The 19,491-nt window shown below is 38.5% G+C and overlaps 1 protein-coding gene across 5 annotated transcripts in view; it reads left to right on the top strand.

Moving 5' to 3' along the window:
* SEMA3C (semaphorin 3C) overlaps nt 1-19,491 on the top strand; it is a 185,313-nt gene that overhangs the window by 150,315 nt on the left and 15,507 nt on the right. For all 5 annotated transcript variants that reach the window (XM_017342732.4, XM_089328514.1, XM_008258295.5 and 2 more), the window contains exons 13-15: nt 12,162-12,250; nt 15,153-15,194; nt 18,270-18,427. In XM_017342732.4, coding sequence (XP_017198221.1) covers nt 12,162-12,250; nt 15,153-15,194; nt 18,270-18,427 — 289 coding nt within the window. The remainder of the gene's footprint in view (nt 1-12,161; nt 12,251-15,152; nt 15,195-18,269; nt 18,428-19,491) is intronic.

Below are 19,491 nucleotides of genomic sequence, written 5' to 3'. Positions count from 1 at the left end.
GAGCTCATCTTCTTAACTGCACCTGCGTGAGAGGCTTCCCTTAAAGATTAAATGAGATTATATATGCAAAACTCTGAGTGCACTGCTTAGAATCTACGAGGAAAAAGTGGTAGCAACAACAATTAATAAGTAAGAAACAAGAAAGAAGAAAGAGAAAACCACCATAATGGCAGATTATGCATAGTTGAATCCTGTATGATGATGATATCATAGAGCATTTTTTGTTTGGAAAGTATAAACTGCTATATAGGAAGAGTAAATAAATGATTTTTGTGACAAGTGAGGGGAGTGGCAAAGCAGGACAATTTCATACCACGGAGAGTTTGTAATCTCTGTAGAGTTTACAAGGAAGATTCCCATAGGCTCTCTGCTTTGATCTTGAGTGGCTTTGTCAGGGCAAATATGACATCCACATTTTATAAAGAAAGAGAAAGGAGTATAGAGGCATGTTTTGATCAAGTTTATACCATTTGCAAGTGCAAAACCAGAATGAATAAAAGGACACTGCTGCAGGTTCAATAGAAGTGGAGATAGAGACAGACAGACCAGACCAACAGACTAAGCAGTAGTAGAGGAACAACCATGAATGAGGCTGTTAGTGAGCAGAGGTTTTCTACTCCTGAGAGCTAACTGCAGAAAGAGAACCACCACACAGCACAGTCACTCACATACACAGTGTTCAGCATATGGGGAAAACCCTGTATTTAGCACTATTCCTTCTAACATAATTGCTGTTTGGCACACACAATGATATCTTCCCTAATCAGTTCCGTTTGTTCACTGTGTGTGCTTTTAAAGATTTACACGCTGTCACTGTAGTGAAAACAGGAACCTGATTTAGTCAATAACTTTACTTTATCTAAAGTTATTATTCTTGTGGCTCAAATTATGTTTGCTTATTGTAAAAAAAAAGTGTAGAAAATGTTCAAAGAAAAAGGGGCGAAAAGGAATTATAGTGAATATATCTGTCTTTAAAATCAAATGCATTTACCACTCAAAAGTCTGTGAGTCAGACTAGGCCATGTGTGCACACCAGAGTGTGTTGACCTTGGACCACACCCTGTAGCAATGCCGTGTACTGTGTCTGTAGTGAAACAGAGAAATCTTCAAACCCAGTGTAATAAATAAAGACTGCAAATAGCCTGCAGTCAGTGCAGGTCACTTTTTATGACCAAATTAGTTCAAGTCAGGACAGATCTTGCCACCAAAGGAATTAAATAAAATAAAATTAAAAAAACCTTTGAGTTTTAGAATCTCAGATAATCAAATGAAAGGTGTCTATTTCACTCACCTACAGTAAAATGTCATTATTTTTATAGCCTCTGCCTGTATTCCTGCTTTCATTTTTTACTTGTTGAACTCTAGTTAGTAGAACATTAAACCCTTGACTATAATATAAATTAAAAATATGTTCTCTCATAAAATTATTAAAAAAATGATAATAAACAATAGTGGACTGAATTAAAAAGTGTAGCCTCCTACAAATATACAGGTATCATACTATAAATATTGATTTTATTTTTTTTGCTCTATATAAGCCATCTAAAATAACTGTTTGGCTTTTTTCAGGGGAATAGCTTTATTGTACTCTCACTTAAGCTTTTCAAAAGTGTCTCAATTTGTTTATTTACTTTTATATTAAATAGTATTGGTTCACTAATCTGAAAAACACTGGGAGGGTGAGTTTAAATGTGATTTAGTTAGAGCTGCAGCTTCTGTCTTGGGAATTTTTGGCTCTGTCTTCCTTAGGAGGAGCAGGGGTCAGCGTTGTCCTCGTGACAGCTTTTATCCTGTTTCCAAATGTCTGCAGAAGTTCCAAAACTTGAATCTGCCGACCAGTCACCCCCAACAGAAAGAAGGTCAGATCTGGTTCTTATTACTCCTCCCTAAAGAGCTGACTTTCCCTTTTGTCCTATTTCCCTCTGACTGAAAGATACCAGAGCATTTCTTCAAATGCAGAAGATCTGCAGGCAGAATATTTACCAGCCTGTAATTTTTTAGAAGTGATTTTTTTTCACTTTAATTTAAAAAAATCTTTAAAAAGTTATGACTTGAGAAACAGGGAAGTGGGCAGAGCAAGAGAAACAGAGGGAGAGAGAAAAAGAGTGACAGAGATAGATATTCAAGAAGTCTGGTTCACTCTCCAAATGCTTGCAATAGCCCCAACTGAGCCAGGCCAAAGCCAGGAGCCAGGAACTCAATCCACGTCTTCCACAGGAGGGCCTAATTCTTTGAACCATCACCACCACACAGCAGTGTCTGGGTTAGCAGACAGCCAGAGCCAAGTTTCAAATCCAGGCACTTCAGCATGTCTCAGCCACCAGGCTAAATGCCCACCCCTTCACCTTCATTTTAACAGACAAGTTTCCATGGCTATAAAATTATGGGTTCACTTTTTTTTTTCTTTTTAGTGTTTAGAAAGTGTTACTCCATTAGCTTCGGGCTTCCATAATCTCATAAAAAGTCTCTCATGCTTATATTCTGTGTTTCCATGACATGGTCTTCCTTCTCCTCTGCTGCTTTCAAAGATTCTTCTCTGTATCATCATTTTTTTCAAAATTTTACATATGATGGTAAGGTTTGGTTGTATTTATGTTTGTCAAACTTGGTTCTTGATGAATTCCTTATCTGGAATGCAATATTTTTCATCAAATTCGGGAGGTTTGAACCATTATTTATTCCACAATCTTTTCTGTCCTAATCTCCCTCTATTTTCTTGAAGCTCCAATTAGATGTATTATTTGGCCGTTTGATAATATGCCACAAGTCTGAAAGTCTGTTCACCTCTTCAGTCCCTTTCCTCTAGGTTGCTGCAATTGGATACGTTCTATTTTTCCATCTTCAAATATGTTGCCTCTTCTTTCAACCTCAACCTTCTATTCTATTAAATTCATAGAATTAATATTTTGTTTCTGTTAGTACAATTTTAGTTCTAAAATGTCCCTTATTTACAATAGTTTTTATCTCTGCAGAGTTTTTCTTTCTGCTCACCCATTAAGATCATGTCTTCCTTTAGATTTTGAACAAATTTCCCTTTAGTTCTTGGAACATTTACATAATAGCTATAATAACATCTTTAGTTATTATTTGCTAAATCTAACATCTGGGCTGTCGTGACTTCTTTATTCTTCTTGATGCTTGATCATATTTTCTCTTTATTATGTAGTGAGGTTTGTTTTGAATATTGGACATTGTGGATAATAGCCTGGCTTTGCATTCTGGTACCTTGCTTTGAATAATGTTAACTCCTATTGTAGCAAGCACTTCATTATTACCTAATCGTCTTGGGCATGTTTGGCCTTGTTGTTTGCTTTGGTAGAATGCATATGTTCCAGAGTAGTCACCAATTTTATGGGACTTTTAAGCTTCAAACTCTCTCCTTTCCATGCCTTATCAGATCTTGGTTATTGGTTCTGTTATAGCAAGCCTACAGTAGGTCTTACTCTAGAATGTGGCATGTATTTATAAAGGCTCAGCCCTTCTACTGTCAACTGGATGCCAGAAGTTTCAAGAAGGTGTTAGTGAGACTTCCAGCTCCGCCCTGCATTGCTCTTCCATCTGAATTGTTGAGTCTAAAATGTATCCGTCTCATGCTTTCCATGGAAGCTTCAACTTTTTGAGCCACGGTGATAGACTCCTCCTGCAAGCCTCCTCCTAGCCAGGACTCAGCCCAGGCTCACAAGGTTTTTCCACATGGATTTCTGAAATTCCCTTTCTGAACTGATCCCCCGTACCAGAAAATTTGTTGTCCCCAATTTCCGTGCCTGCCTTCTTATCTCCATGGGAGCACTGCACTGTACTTGGACTATAGCTGTCTGAACCTCGGCCAGGAAACGATTACAAGGCAGAAAGTGGGGTGCTCATGAAAATTAGCTTACGAGGATCCCTTTTTGCAGTTGTCTACTCCCTGTTGTTCATTACCTAAAAGCAATCTCCTCATGCAATCTTTCCAGTTTTAGAGTTGCTTACTGCAGAGAAATCCTGTAAATCAATCATCTCATCATGGTCAACAGCCATATTGGATCCAGAAAGGCTTTGAAAGGCCCTGTTTTCTTATATCCACTTCTGGTTTTATCATTCCTTTTAGTGTTTTAAACTTCAGTGAGTTCTATTGTGTCATTTTATAATCATATCATGCATTCTCTGTTTTTTTTTTTATATTTATTATTTATTTGAAAGGCAGAGTGACAGAGAGAAAGAAAGCAATCTTCCATCTGCAGGTTCACTCCCCAAATGGCTGTGACATCTAGTTCTGCCTAACTAAAGCCAGGAGCCAGGAAGCCCATCCTGGTCTCCCAAGACAGGGTAGGGGCCCAAGCACTTGGTACATCTTTTTTTTTTTTTTTAAGATTTATTTATTTACTTGGAAGTCAGAATTACACAGAGATAGAAGGAGAGGCAGAGAGACAGAGGTTTTCCATCCATGGGTTCAATCCCCAGATAGCACCAAACCGAAGCCAGGAGCCAAGAGCTTCTTCTGGGTCTCCCACATGGGTACAGGGCCCCAAGGACTTGGGCCATCTTCTACTGCTTTCCCAGGCCACAGCAGAGAGCTGGATTGGAAGTGGAGCAGCCGGGTCTAGAACCAGCGCCCATATGGGATGCCGGCACTGCAGGCGGCAGCTTTACCCGCTACACCACAACGACGGCCCCAGGCCATCTTCCACTGTCTCCTCAGGTGCATTAGCAGGAAGCTGGATTAGAAATAGAATAGTCAGGACTCAAACCTGCTCTCTAATATGGGTTGTCAGTGTTGCAAAGGCAGCTTAACCCTCTCTACCACAGCACCAACCCCACACCCTCTGATTTTCAAAATATCTGAAACATCTTTATTATAATTTTGCTTGGAAACTTTCCAAGTATATTTTAGTACATTGCAAATAAGTCCTTAATTTTATATATTAGTAAAAAATATTTTAGCTAAATTTAGACCTAAAGAAAATAAAAATTTAGCTGATTTATATTTAAAAAAATAATTTTGTATCTTCCTCTTTGACAAATACAAATACCAAGACATGAAATAAGCTAAAAGGAATTACACTATTTGTCTCTCGTAATTCTTAAATGTTAACACAAAGCACTTGCAAAGCTTGTGAATCTCCCCCTTTGACGTGGGAGAGAGCATCTATACTCACATTTTTTGTAAACTCCCCAAATGCCTTTAAGGAGGTCATCTGAAAGCCACTTTGAGAGAAACTACTCCTGTAATTGTATGTGACTCCAGGTGCTAAGTAGTCCAGGAAATAGTATTGTCTAATAAACTTGAAAGATTTTGAGTTCTGTATTTCCCCCTAAACAATGCAGAAAAATATTTTAATCTTTCTGAAAAGGACCACAGCAAAGAAACCTGTTTAACTGGGTAACCAAGGGCTTTCCAGTGCATACAACCCTCTAAAATTCCTTAGAATCTGCACACTTGGGAAGATTATTGGATCACTTGTAGATCCAAGGACCCGCCCTCCCAGGAACACCTTGCCTTGCCACTGCTGAATCACTGGGCTCCAACTGCCCCAAGGCTGAAGCAGAAGATGTCAACAGCAGGGCACTTGAATTGTCTATTTCAGGCTCACTGTGTGAGAAACTGCTCAATGTGAGAAATTGTGCTAAACACCCTACTTTAGAGACATTGTATTTTTTTTTTTTTGGTAATGGGTTATGCATGAGTAGAATCACCACCTCTTAAAGTAGGTTCAGTAAATAAAGATTTCATTGACACATGACTCAGTTTTATTCTCCCATTTTAAAATGACTAATAAAAGAAGGTAGCAGCAGTTTGGTAACCTAACAGGAAATGAGGAATGGATGTTGGGAGCAGCGAGAAATAAAGCAGCCAGTTGGTAAAATCTAATAATAGACATGAACAATGTAACAACTCTAGTTGAGGTGGGGAAGGGGTTTATTAATTTCAGTCCACGGTCTGGTCATGCACAAAACATACATTAGGAGTACTGACACAAACAAGGTACACAAAATGATGCCATTTATTTAAAAGCTGAGAAAATAAGCACGTGTACACACAGCGTGAGCGTGGGTGGCCCGGCAAAGAGAAATACCCATCACGAGTGGGCAGTGGGCCAGAAGATTGCCCAAAATGAAGACAGGCTGGGGAGAGGAGATAGAGTGAGAGCACCTGGCAGCCCCTCCAGCTATGGTCTACAGGAGAGTGAGCACCTCCCCTATTGTTGGCCCGTTTTATGGCATAAGGGGTGGTGACTCCTCAAACATGAAGCGACCAGGGAATTATATGGCACCTCCACAGGTTCCATGTGCAACTCAATATCTATATTTTCATAGTGTTCCCTCCTTAGATCATGGATGAAGCAAATGCATCCCAGGCAAGGGGACATTTTGGTTGACAAGAGGACACGGGTAGGTGGGGGGTGGCTTGCAGGTATCCAGCCACTTGCCTATTCCACATCATAGTCATACGTACCCCATGTCTGTAACGTTTTCATTTGCCAAACAGATTTTGCAGTTCTCTTTGGCTTTAAGTTTGTCTCTTTAGTTTAATAAACTGGTTCGGAAGATTAAAGGAAGAAGTGCCATTTAACAAATATGACCTTGTCTTTTCTGATGCTAATTTTAATGCATAAAGACTGTAACCGTAAAATCATTATTTATCCCTACTGTGAAGCCTGGGGCTGCCTGCGATGGCCTCTCCAGGCAATGTGGCTAAGACAGAGAAAAAGCTGGAGAGGGCTGAGTTGTAGAACTTTGGGATTTGTACATTTGTCTTTAGTAATTTGAGTAAGGCTGTTTCTGACCTTGTGCAGACTGCTGTCACTTCCCACACCTCAAATCTTAACTTGCTACATCATTTGCTGGGTACAGTGCAAAATGAAAATTCGGGGCTGCTTGTTAAAAGAATTACTAAGAATGTCAAGGAGGTGGCAACAGAGCAGTAGTCAAATCGGCAGGCTTTCTGAGCCCAGTAACTCGTGTGACCCATGAAACTAGCCCTAACTAGAATATATTTGCAGATCAGCAACTAGGAGGAGGGGACACATTAGATCTGATTAAGGAAGCAGGGCTTCTCCACAATCCCTAGATCCCCAGAAACCTAGAGCCAAGCAGACAGGTTGCCCCCCCTACCTCAGGTTTCCAGAAAAAGCCTCCAAGGACTGTGATTTAAATGAGCCCCAGTAGAGAGATATGCAAATTAGTATTCAAATAACCTGCTGAGTAATGAGATGTATCTGATCATGGTTTAAGACAGCTAACAATCATTAATTCTGTAAGTGCAAGCTGATTTCTTGACACAGAGGAAATTTTAAGGATAAAATTGCTTATTTTTGCCTGTATTGCAAAACAAAAAGTAGATAGTACCAAGTAAATAAGGCTGGAAGAAGGCATGTTCTGGGAATTTTTATTAAAGGTTTAATGCATTAAAATAAAACTGGCATCATTAATGTGTGTTGATAAGTCTGTATAATCTGTATGTATAGGATTGCATTTATGCAGCTCCCATCTAAGATTTGCCTTGCTTATTCATACAACAGCATTTGGATGATTCTGTTATCTGTAGCTTATAGATGAAGAAATTTAGGTTTCGTGAGGAAAGTTGCTCCAATGATGTCAAGAGTTTAGGAAGTGGTAGAGCTAGAACTAAAAAGTGCCTCTACTTCATGAAGGCATAGCATGTGCTGACTGTCACGCTAAGCAGTTGCGTGCATTCTTCCTTTAGTTTTTATTAGAACCCTTTCACCTGAAAGTGGCCACTCTTCTTATTCAAATAGCAACGAACCTTTTTCCCTCCCTTTTTTAATTGGGAAATCCAGAGGGCAGCCTGATACATAGCTCAGTTGGTGTTCAAATGATTCCAGGAGCTTATCTCACCATCTCTCAGGTCTACTTTCCTCTACGTTGTTTATTTTCTGAGTCACTGCAGGTGGTAGCAAGGATGGGTCCAGCACTCCATGTTTATGAGATTTTGCCATCCCTGGCCTCAGAAAGACTCCTCCTCACCTAACTTCCAGCCAGGACTGAGCCTGACATGTTTCCGGGACTTCCTCCAACAAGAATCTCGGAGGCAAAGCTCTTTCTTGCTGGGCAGGCCTCAGTCGTGTGCAGCTCTCTGGAGCTGCAGCCTTTCTTCCCTCAACCATGAAGACTGCAAATGAGACAGGGATGGTTCCTGAAAGGTGTCTCAGCCTGATATTACCCAAACAAGGGGAAGTGATTCCAGGCTTGCATCATAGATGTCAGTTATAGAAGAAGTGGTTATTATTTACATTTCACATACACAAAGTTAGATTTAAAAAAAAAAAAAAAAGACATCCCTGTAACTGCAGCTTAGGCCAAGGATATAAAGGCAATATCCCAATTCTCAGAACAATAAAAAGGGTTTATAGTTGTGAGTACACTCAAGAAATACCATTCTCACCACCCTCAAAAGGAAGACGTTTGATGGGTATATTATCATCTTCAAACAAAAGGGCATAGAGATGGCTTTATGTCGATGTAAGTAATTGGGAGTTTTATGGCTGTTGTGGAATGCATATCTCTCAACGACAAGCATTTTAATGGGAACACACTTACTACCCAAAAAACCATAAATCCTAGACTGTGAACTTGTGAGTCCCATGCTCGTTTATCTCCGCACTAACTCAAGGAAGGCACGCGATAATTTCTTGTTGAATCACTGAGTCAAAACGAATAGAAGACAACTCAAGTCAGCTTATTCTCTTAGGAGTCAATGAAGGAGCTCAACGGTTTTTTTCCAAGCATTTCGTGTAGGGAATATGTTACCCACAAAATAGAAAATGACCAAAATAAGAAAGAAGGTAACAATAAAAGTAGTGTTTTAGCTTTTCATTGCAAATAAGCCAAGAGCCAGTTTATATTATCTTTATGTTAATTCATTTTATAGCTCTTTATTCTGTAATATTTTTTTTTTTTTTGACAGGCAGAGTGGACAGTGAGAGAGACAGAGAGAGAAAGGTCTTCCTTTGCCGTTGGATCACCCTCCAATGGCCGCCGCTGCAGCCGGCGCACCGCGCTGATCCGATGGCAGGAGCCAGGAGCCAGGTGCTTTTCCTGGTCTCCCATGGGGTGCAGGGCCCAAGCACCTGGGCCATCCTCCACTGCACTCCCTGGCCATAGCAGAGAGCTGGCCTGGAAGAGGGGCAACCGGGACAGAATCCGGCGCCCCAACCGGGACTAGAACCCGGTGTGCCGGCGCCGCAAGGTGGAGGATTAGCCTATTGAGCCACGGCGCCGGCTCTATTCTGTAATATTTTATAAGTAGCATGAATGAAATATATTGCATGCCTTTTCAGAAGAAAATGATGAATTCTGTACAATTTTGATCAAATGGTAAGGTATGCTAAAAAATGAGCCACTTGTTTCATTTGAGGGTACTTAATTTTTTCCATACTTTTTCATTCTTTTTTAAAAAATATTTATTCATTTGAGGGACATAACAGCATTCATCTACGGTTGTGTTTCTCCCAAATACCTGCAACAGCCAGGATTGGGCTGGGAGCTAGGAACTGAATCCAGATCTCACACCTGGGTGGCAGCAACTCAATTACTTGAGCCATCACCCCTGCCTCCTACAGTCTGTATTAGCAAGCAGCAGGAGTAAGGAGCCAGAGTTAGGCATGGAACCCTGGCACTCAGATATGGAATACTGGTGTCCTAACCAGTGTCTTAACAGCTAGACTAAATGTTCACTTCTCTTTATGCAGTTTTAACTGATAAGTAAAACGTGTGTGTGTGTGTGTGTGTGTTTGAGTTTGTTCATGTTTGGGGTATGATTTAAGGGAATTTAAAATCAGAGCCTACTTTGAAACCTCCAGGATCCTGTGCTCAAACTTTGAATCATCATAAATTTCAGGCATGGTTCTGGCAAACTCTCCACACTTTGTGTTTCTGTTGTAAGCCTTGTTTTTTAAATTTGGCAGGTTTTTATATTTCAATTCATAACATTTTAAAGTTGAGTTTGTTGTTTTTAGAAATTTGTATTCATTTATTTATCTGAGGGACAAGGAGACAGAGAGGGACCTCCCATGTGCTGTTTCACCCCTATGTGCCCAGAAAGGCTGGGTCTGGACCAGACAGAAGACAACAGTTGGCTCTTGGTTTGTGTCTCCCACATGGGTGGCAGAAACACAACCACTTGAACCATCAACTGCTGTTTTTCAGGGTGTACATTGGCAGGAAGCTGGACTTGGGAGCAGAGGCAGGACTTGAACTTAGGCACTCTGATTTTGAGATGCAGGCATCCCAAACAGCATCTTAACCATTTTGCAAAATGCCTGCCCTCCCTTTTAAATGAAGAATTATATTAAAGATGAGTGTTTGGTCTGATGGTTAAGACAGTGATTAAGATGCCCATCAGAGCACCTGGATTCAATTCCCAGCTCCCCATGCTGATTCTAGTTTCCTGCTAATACAAACACTGGGGACAGCAGTGATGACTCAAGGAATTGAGTTCCTGTCACCTGTGTGGGGGACATGAATTCCATGGCTCCCAGCTTCAAGCCCCTGGCCTGCTCAGGCCATTGCTAGGTAATGGTAAGGTAATTGTAATGGTAAGGTAATTGGTAAGGCACCCAGTGGATGGGAGCACTTGTTCACTTTCTTTCTGCCATTATCTCTTTAATAAAAAAAATAGCTTTTTTAATAAAGAATTCTATTCAGAATTGAGTTCATAAAATAAAAATTGTAAATATAAAATGGGTTCTTTATAACAGACTAGCTCTTGCCTGTGGAATACAAGACAACTTGAGATGTGATTTCAGATTTGTGGAATTAATCACTAAGTGATTCTAAATTACAGAGTCCTGTGCAATTCAGTTCAAGTTAACTGTTCTGGGCATTTCTCAACAGAGCAGTAGAATGCTGCTTTAACTGTTGATGACATGCATATTTTTACATTCAGTGACAACTTACAAGAGCAACATCAAATAGCTTGATATTTATGATACAGATCATCAATTCAATGGAAATATATTTTGCAGTTATATAAGTTTTTACTTGATTTTACACTTACTTGGATGAATCTTTTTGATAAATCTCAAATTAGAAAATATGCATACATTTTAGTTGTTTTAGTTTATTTGGCCCATCTACTTTTAGAATTTTTCCTAAAGTTTAGGAATATCGCGAGAAATATATTTCCACATGAGAAATGCAATTGTGAAAACAACAGAGCCGGCGCCGTGGCTCACTAGGCGAATCCTCCGCCTTGCAGCACCGGCACACCAGGTTCTAGTCCTGGTTGGGGCGCTGGATTCTGTCCCAGTTGCCCCTCTTCCAGGCCAGCTCTCTGCTGTGGCCAGGGAGTGCAGTGGAGGATGGCCCAAGTGCTTGGGCCCTGCACCCCATGGGAGACCAGGAGAAGCACCTGGCTCCTGCCATCGGATCAGCGCGGCGCGCCGGCCGCAGCGCTCCGGCCGCGGCGGCCATTGGAGGGTGAATCAACAGCAAAGGAAGACTTCTCTCTGTCTCTCTCTCTCACTGTCCACTCTGCCTGTCAAAAAACCAAAAAACAAACAAACAAAAAAACAAACAAAAGAAAACAACAGAATTTTTCTATGGCCAGGTGTCCACGCCTGAAATAAAACCACAGTTATGTTTCTCTTTTGAAAACTATTTTGAAATGCAAGTGCGCCATTTTAATCTTTCTCAACTCTTTGCTAGCTTCATAGCAAATGTCCATTTTCCAGAACTAGTGAATTTTCATTATTATAAAAATCCCTTCACACTAGTTTTTTCTTCAGATAAGGAAATCTTGGTTCATCCATGTTACCAAAATGATAGGGATGTCATTTTACAATGTTGGTTTGGAGGACTAAGGCTAAACTCGGTTATGGATTATGTTTCCAGAATACACAGTTGGTTCAGAACTTTAGATTTAGGACATCTGTTCATTCTTTCCTTCTCTCATAATTATGCTTGTATACAACACGTTCATATTAGTTCCCTTTGAATTACATGAAATCTCTGTAAATGTATCAGGTTTGGAATAAATTCACTGTCTTACAAATGGTAATAATCTCTGTATATACAGTTTTATATGTATATATAATATCTTTTTCATGAATAAATATGCATATAAATAGGAATCCAAGTTTTAAACCACTGAAGTCTCACCTCTAAATGCATTTTCTTTAGGAAGCTATGTTAATATCTCATTGTTTCTTTCTTTAATTTAGACCGAGGGACTGTGCAGAAGGTGGTGGTCCTTCCCACCAACAGTTCCGCCAACGGAGAGCTCATTCTGGAGGAGCTGGAAGTCTTTAAGGTTTGAAGATCTTTTCCATTAATCTCAGAACTTGCGTGATGAATGCAATTCTTTAATCTGACAGCTACTCAAGAGGAAAATTTTTGGATAAAAGATCAAATAAATGAATGTTATAAATGTTTGAGGGTAGGAAACCACCAGATAAAATAAGAAATATAGAACAAATATTTCTGTGAAGTGTTTTCTTACACTTCAAATTATCTCCACATAAAAGGATTAGCTTTGTTTTATTTTCAGCTATCATCATAACATGAAGAATTTGGGCCATCATTATTTTTTAAAAATGAGCTCTTGTGGTCAAAGTCTGGAAGATTTGGGCATGAAAGGATTTTTTATCATTTCCTTCACCAGCCACTGAAACCCAGATGGCTTCACAGTATTTATTGTGCAAGATAAGATTTCTTATATTTTTGTAGGCAGTAATTTCAAGCAAAATTGCTTTGTTTTCTCTTGTTTTATTGCTTTTAATTCAAATGTCACTCTGCTTAAATACAACAAACATCTTTGTACTACTACTGATAGAACATGAGATTTCATTGTATTATTCTCCTCTTCCTTGAATTTGAGATTTAAAAAAATAATGAAAAAACAAAGCAGAGCAAAAAAATTAGACACACAGGGAAGTTCAGTCCTGTCAGATGCCACGTGGTCTGGGCAGAGTGCCTACTTTTTGTGAAGCTGATAGCCAACAGAGACCATTTGCGGGGTCCTGCCATGACCCGCTCCCCTGCACAGCCCATCCCTAGAGATAAGACTTCTCTGTTTCATCTGCATTTTGAAAGGTGGGTAAGCCACAGCCAGAGGAACTATAGATGTAGAAGAAACCCTAGCGTAGAAGCAGTCCTGCTGCAGACTGCTGTGTGTCCCAGAGACAATTAAAGTCCAGTGTTAGCCTGGGACTGCTTAAAAGCGGCACTTCAGAAAGCTCTAGAGCACACCCAGCACTTGGCTTTGCTCAGTTGGGTGGACTCACAATGTATTGGCTCATTAATGTATTCCCGTGATCACCAGAAAAGTTTGACTTCATAAGCATAGAAGTTGTGATATAAGGCTGTTTGATTTTGCTCACAAATCTACGTAAAAAGAAATATTTAAAAAATGAACTCAAATAGAAAAAATCTGAGGAACTCTGGCAGATTTCCCAACAAGTTATTAAGTTTTCAGGTTTTAATGCCAGCCATAAATTTCTTTGTGATTAGGACATGAAATTTATGCTCTTAAAAATAATGTCAACTATGTCCATTCAAGTGTTCTTTCCATGTCTTATTTGGTAAAGAATTGTTTCACTAGATTAACCAAAATTGCATTATATGTAAAATATTTTTTTTTCTCAATTCAATTTAGTCAGGACACTCGGCTGGCCAAAATTATGTGAATTGCCTTATTCTGGCATTTTCTTGACTACAGCAAAAGTGTCATATTGCAACACTTCATTTTTAGTATTGAAATATCTTTTTTTTTTTTTGGATTATCAGTATACGTTAATTAGGTGAGTCTGACACAAACCCAAACATACTTGTTATGGAGAGGTCTTAAAGAGCTGTACGTTATTCCGATTATGTGCCAACTACATATGGTCTGCTCTGAGAGTTTTACTGGCGTTATCATCATGAGGAATAAACTCTCACTGGGGAAATAAGTCAGTCAAGATTCCTATGGAGGACATCAGTCCAAGCAAGTCTGAAAAATGTTGGAGCTCTCTTACTGATGTGTGTGCCAGTGATGGATGTGGCCAGATCAAGACAGTAACTGTCTTGAGCGTGGTGTTTGTGTCACATTTTCTGAAGTGAGGTAAAAATAATGGAGTGTGTATGAGATGTTGTGATGGGCACAGGAGGAAATAATGCATTTAAGTCTTCAGAAGTCCTTAGCTGAGTGTCACCCTGTTACACTACAGAAAACCCAAAGTCACTTGAGATCAAGACTCTGTTGTCATTCAGTGGAGAACCAGGTCTCTTTGAGTCTTCTCATCATATTTCCTGAAAATAAGCCTATTTGCTTAAGCTTGAATTGGAGCTATGACTATTGCCTAGGTTATTATAAATTCTGACACGTGCATGTGTGTATGTCTGTGTGTATAAGGAATGATCAAAACCTTCTTGTGATTGAAAGTTAAAGAGATTATCATTATTTTTTCTTTCTAAGTGTTTGTAAGTGCTGGCAACTTTAGAAAGCAAAATGATGTGGGGTGCATTTGATTTTCAGAGCTTGCTTCCACTTGAGATTTTCACATAATATTTCAGGGATCTACATTCAGTTATCAGAAGTCTATTTTAATCATTAGAAAAAACCAAGAATGTTTAAGAAGTAATGAATAGAGTGACTTTCAAAGGATTACTGTTTCAGGAAGTTCCCTGGCTCTTTCACACATTCACATTTATCAAAAGAGGAACTTTTCTAACAGTATTTCTTTGTCTGTGACAATGAGAATTAATTAGTGTGGTTCAGCCTAATGCGTCTTTCCAAAACAACACTTGACAGGTGCACAATGGAGTCTTATGCAAAATGCTCGTGAGTGAAGAGTCTGATGGGGATCCCCCCACAAACTCCCCAAGCCTGAGCACTACATCAAATCCTAAATTCAGCTTTCTAAGATGGTTCATCATTTATCTCATATTTCTCAAATTTTAATTTTTCCAACTGCCTGTATTGATAGATGTGTTATAATCAACTTTTTATTAAATTTTACTAAATTTAATAAAACATATCCTTAGTCCCCAAAAAGAAAATATATTTTACAGATAATTATATGAACACATACTTTAAAAGTATATACACACTCTTTTTTATTTTCTCTCATACAGGAAAAAAAAAAGATGATTTCTTGAGTTTTAATAGAAAAGAACATTTTTAAAATATGAATCATTTGAGCAATTAATATGTTGTTTTCTAATTTTTTTAGAATCGTGTCCCCATAACAACAATGAAAATTTCATCCAAAAAGGTAAATACTAAGCCATTTTTCTGTTCTTTGTATATGAAAATTTTTGCTACCATGAAATATATATATAACTTTTTAAAAACTAGTTTTACCATTAGCAAAGTAATTAACACTATTAAAAGTATTACTGCCACAACATTTTCTTAAATTTTGACAAAGAACCTACTAGTTAATAGTGAAATATTGAGTTGGTTTATTTTTGTATTAAAGTTTGCCAGACCAGAACATATATATAGCAAGATATTCCAATATTTGTATACTCTGTATTCTCCAATATTATAGTGTGTGAAGCCAACCAAAATAAAAGTAATCTTTCTGAAGGAAGAATTTAGGACAGTGTTTGGGTGACTATAACATCACAAAATTCTCAGAGGCCCATTGTGAATAATGGATCCTCTCTAAGTTCCTACTGAGGTCAAATATCTGAAGTGTGCAAAGCATTCTTTCACGTTTATATGTAAGGAAATGCTATTTTCTAGTGTGTGTACATGTCATTAAAAAAATTTTTTTTAAGAAAAGGTGCTTGACTTTGATGATGAGAAATCTAATGAATCTTCTCATTTGTACATGCACATGGAAAGCAAAAACCCAATGCCAATATCTACATGTGCAAGACATGCATCTCTCCAGCCCCCTAAGGTGTTATCTTAAAACAAAATTTCTAAAAGGTGAAGTAATATGGGCAAAATAGGGTAGGGTTCAGAGTGGGATTATCATGTGTTTGCATCCCAACCTGATCATAAATTATGAACAAATCATTGAACATTATTGACCTAAGTTCTAACATCTGCAAAGTAATGCCTTTTTTCCCAAAAGACCTGATTTATATGAATTGCCTAACATAAAGTGGATCCTTGACAAATGCTATCTGTAAGAGCCTGAGACATATTTTTCTTGGACTGTGGAATAAAGGTTTCATGTGTTAGCACAACTGATTACATAGTGCTCTTCACCATATTTGGGTTGTTACAGATGAAGTGGTATTCCATAGTCAGACTTGTGCTCTTTCCACTTGACCAAATTTTATGAGGAAAGATAAATAAGGTACAATAAGCTAAAGATCTCATCTGTAAAAATGTTTGGATGGTGCATATCAAACTTTTTCCCAAGTAAAAAGAAGCCATTCGTCATTTTGCCTAATGTTCCAGTGAGCTGATCCCAAGACAGAGCTGTGTTTGAAGTCAGCAGGGAAGCCCTTTGTTTAAGGTAGCTTAGTGGAAAGAGAAAGTAGCAGATTGAAATTCCAAATGGATCCATTTGATTGAAATAATTACTTTTCCTTAGATGTTACAAAGCCATGGGCGTGGCATAGAAGTCTTCTATAAAATTACGAGTTTCAGCTTGCTTATAGTTCATATATCTGTTTTCAACATCTCATATGGTATATATTTTAAAATGTTTCCTTAAAAATTAGCAAAGTATTTATTTGACTTTTTGGAATTCATTTGCACAACTGCATATTGAATTGTTTTTTCAGTGTGAGAGGGCTACAGTTTGCTAAGGACGTGTTGTACATCTTTAAGTACCACGGAGTTAGTCCTTTTCTTAGTGCTTATATATTTTATTGTTCATTTTATGATTTTGTTTTTTATTTATTCTTGCATTCCATATAACAGAAAATAGTTGGCTAAATTAAAGATCTTATCTAGAATGAAACACCTGTGTCTTTTCCTCAACTAGTTTCCCTAAAATATTTTAATGAAGCTGATATATTCACCATTTACTCATTAATTACTCAATAAACACATATTTCAAATGTTCCTAGGGCAGTGGTTATTGTCAAAACACACAGTTGTTTTTGTCTAACTGGGAATCAAATTCTGCACAGTTTCTAAAACCTGACTTGGTTAAAATAATTATGTTAATCTAATAGAATAATATATGATCTGAATGACTAAATTTGAGAACATGTAGATTTTACTATATTATTATCATTAACTAACATTAATTGAACACTTATGAAGCACTTGTAAGTGTTTTATGTGAGGTAGCCATTCCAACTGATTTCTTACAAAACACTTTGGGGTAAGTGCTGAATTATCCCAGGTTGCCAGCAAGAAAGCTGAGATTCAGCAGTTACCCAGCAGATATGTGGCTGAGCTGAGATTTGAACCCAGGAATCCTGTCTCCAGAGCTGCAGAGCTGGAGTGCCCCCACAGATTTGATTATTGAATGCTTAGGTATAGATGGGAAGAAGAGAAGTGTCCATGCACATTCCTCACATCCACTCTACTCAACTTAGAGATTCTAGGCTAACTTAATTATTTAATATCAGTCCTTTGGGAAATAAGGAGTGTCAATTAAAGACTCATACCTTCAGTTCCTGAGAACTATTTTGCCTACAGCTAAAGAAATTGGAATAGTACCTCAAGAACTTTTTGGGTAGGATTCGGAGTGGGATTATCATATGTTTGCATCCCAATCCCAAATCTTTATTGATAACTGAGGATGATGAAGACTGCTGGACTTTGCAGAAATTTCAAGATATATTTCAATATAGATACTGACATTCTTTGAAATAATTTTAAAACAGATGATATAAGATGATATAAGTAGTAGATCACTTTCAAAGGCACATGACCAAAATGTTTGTTCATTTCATCTAATACTTACAGTCTACCATGTTTTCTTCTAAACTGAAAAATGCTCTTTATTTTAAACCTGACATCTATAAAGTCATGTGTTGCCAGACTTGAAAAATAAGAAAGCTTCCTGTGCTTTGCTAAGAGACAGTATTCAAAGAGAACAGAAAACATCATAATTTAAATCTGTAGTGTACTAGTTCAAATATGAGAGAACAATGATTCTCAGTGTTTAAAATACATCCCCATTCTACATGGTACTCCGAGGGATTTTTTTTTTTTTTTTTGGTAACAGGAAAGTGGTAATGTTATAGGTGTATTAACATAAGAAAATTCTATTTATTTTGGCTTGAAACCCTTCTGTGCTGTGCTGCTCGTTTTTAGTCTGTCTCCAAATGAATGCGAGGGTTTGTGGGCCTATATTATAATGCGTTCCTGCTGAAAGTCTTCTTCTAACTTCCACATCTGATATAAATCATCATCGTGCTTCTCATAGCAACAGTTATACGTGAGCTCCAATGAAGGGATTTCCCAAGTGTCTCTGCACCGCTGCCACATCTATGGCACAGCCTGTGCTGACTGCTGCCTGGCCAGGGATCCGTACTGTGCCTGGGATGGCCATTCCTGCTCCAGGTTCTACCCAACTGGAAAGCGGTGAGTACTAAACATGCAGCTGCCAGACGTATCAAAGTGCTCCACATCAGGAAGCTTGGTACTGTTGCTATCTTCTTAAAAAAAAAAAAAAGTCGGAGGGATATTAAAGTAGTAGCTATATTTAACACTAATGAAGTAAATGGCCAGGCTTTTAAAACTTGGGAGTTGCACAGATAAGGTGATGCTGATAGAAATCAGGGCTTTGAAAAGATTTCTTTGTCCCCTTGAAATCTCCATTGCAGCACCCATCTCTCCACAGCTCACCAAATATTTTGGGCAGCATTCAGAATTTTTTTCACTCTCCCTAATGTTGAATATACATGGTTATATATTGTTAAATCTCATCTTTGCAGGGTTACCCTGCATTGCTTAGTACTTTTATAATGAAGTGCTTGTCTTCCTTATAACAGAGCAAAGATATTATCTAGAATGCAGTCACCTGAGTCCTTCAAGCTACAGGAACATTGTTCGAACGTGGGTACTCTGATCTGCTTTCAAAACCTTGACCGCCCTGAAAGAGGTGACTGTTTGCTGGTTAGGTGGAGAGAGAAAAGCATCCTGAGGCAGGTGCCTTTTCTCCAAGCAAAGACTTATGCAGGCAATTCTGAAGCAACTTGGACCAAGTGGGAAGGGGCCACCAGTAGACAAACTGATTGTGGAACAAAAGTACACAGAATTCAGAATTAGCCAAGATCATTGCTCTTCTCAGTATTACGGTGATATGGATCATTATGGATAACAAGGCCAAAATTGATAAAAATCAGGGTCAACAGAGGAACAAATAGTATCAGCCATGAGCACCAATGACCTACCAAGCAGGCACTGGGGTGGTAATGGTTTGTAGCTTTTATTCTCTGTAGCAGATACATTTCTTTAAGATCCCTGACAGATTACAGTAACCCTTGCTCTCTTGCTTCTTTTATCCATTAGTCCAACAAATACTTATCATGGGACAAATATTTCCCAGGCACTGTTCTAGAAACTCAGCATATATCATGGGAAACCACAGCAAAGGACAGAATCTCTGCCTCTGGGGATAATAAATTCTAATGGAGAAAGATACG

Source organism: Oryctolagus cuniculus, chromosome 3 (assembly GCF_051225735.1).
Source record: "Oryctolagus cuniculus isolate XC-2025 breed Fujian yellow rabbit chromosome 3, ASM5122573v1, whole genome shotgun sequence".
NCBI classification, from domain to species: Eukaryota; Metazoa; Chordata; class Mammalia; order Lagomorpha; family Leporidae; genus Oryctolagus; species Oryctolagus cuniculus.
Note: the sequence above shows the minus strand (reverse complement) of the source record. Positions and strands in the feature narration are given on the sequence as shown.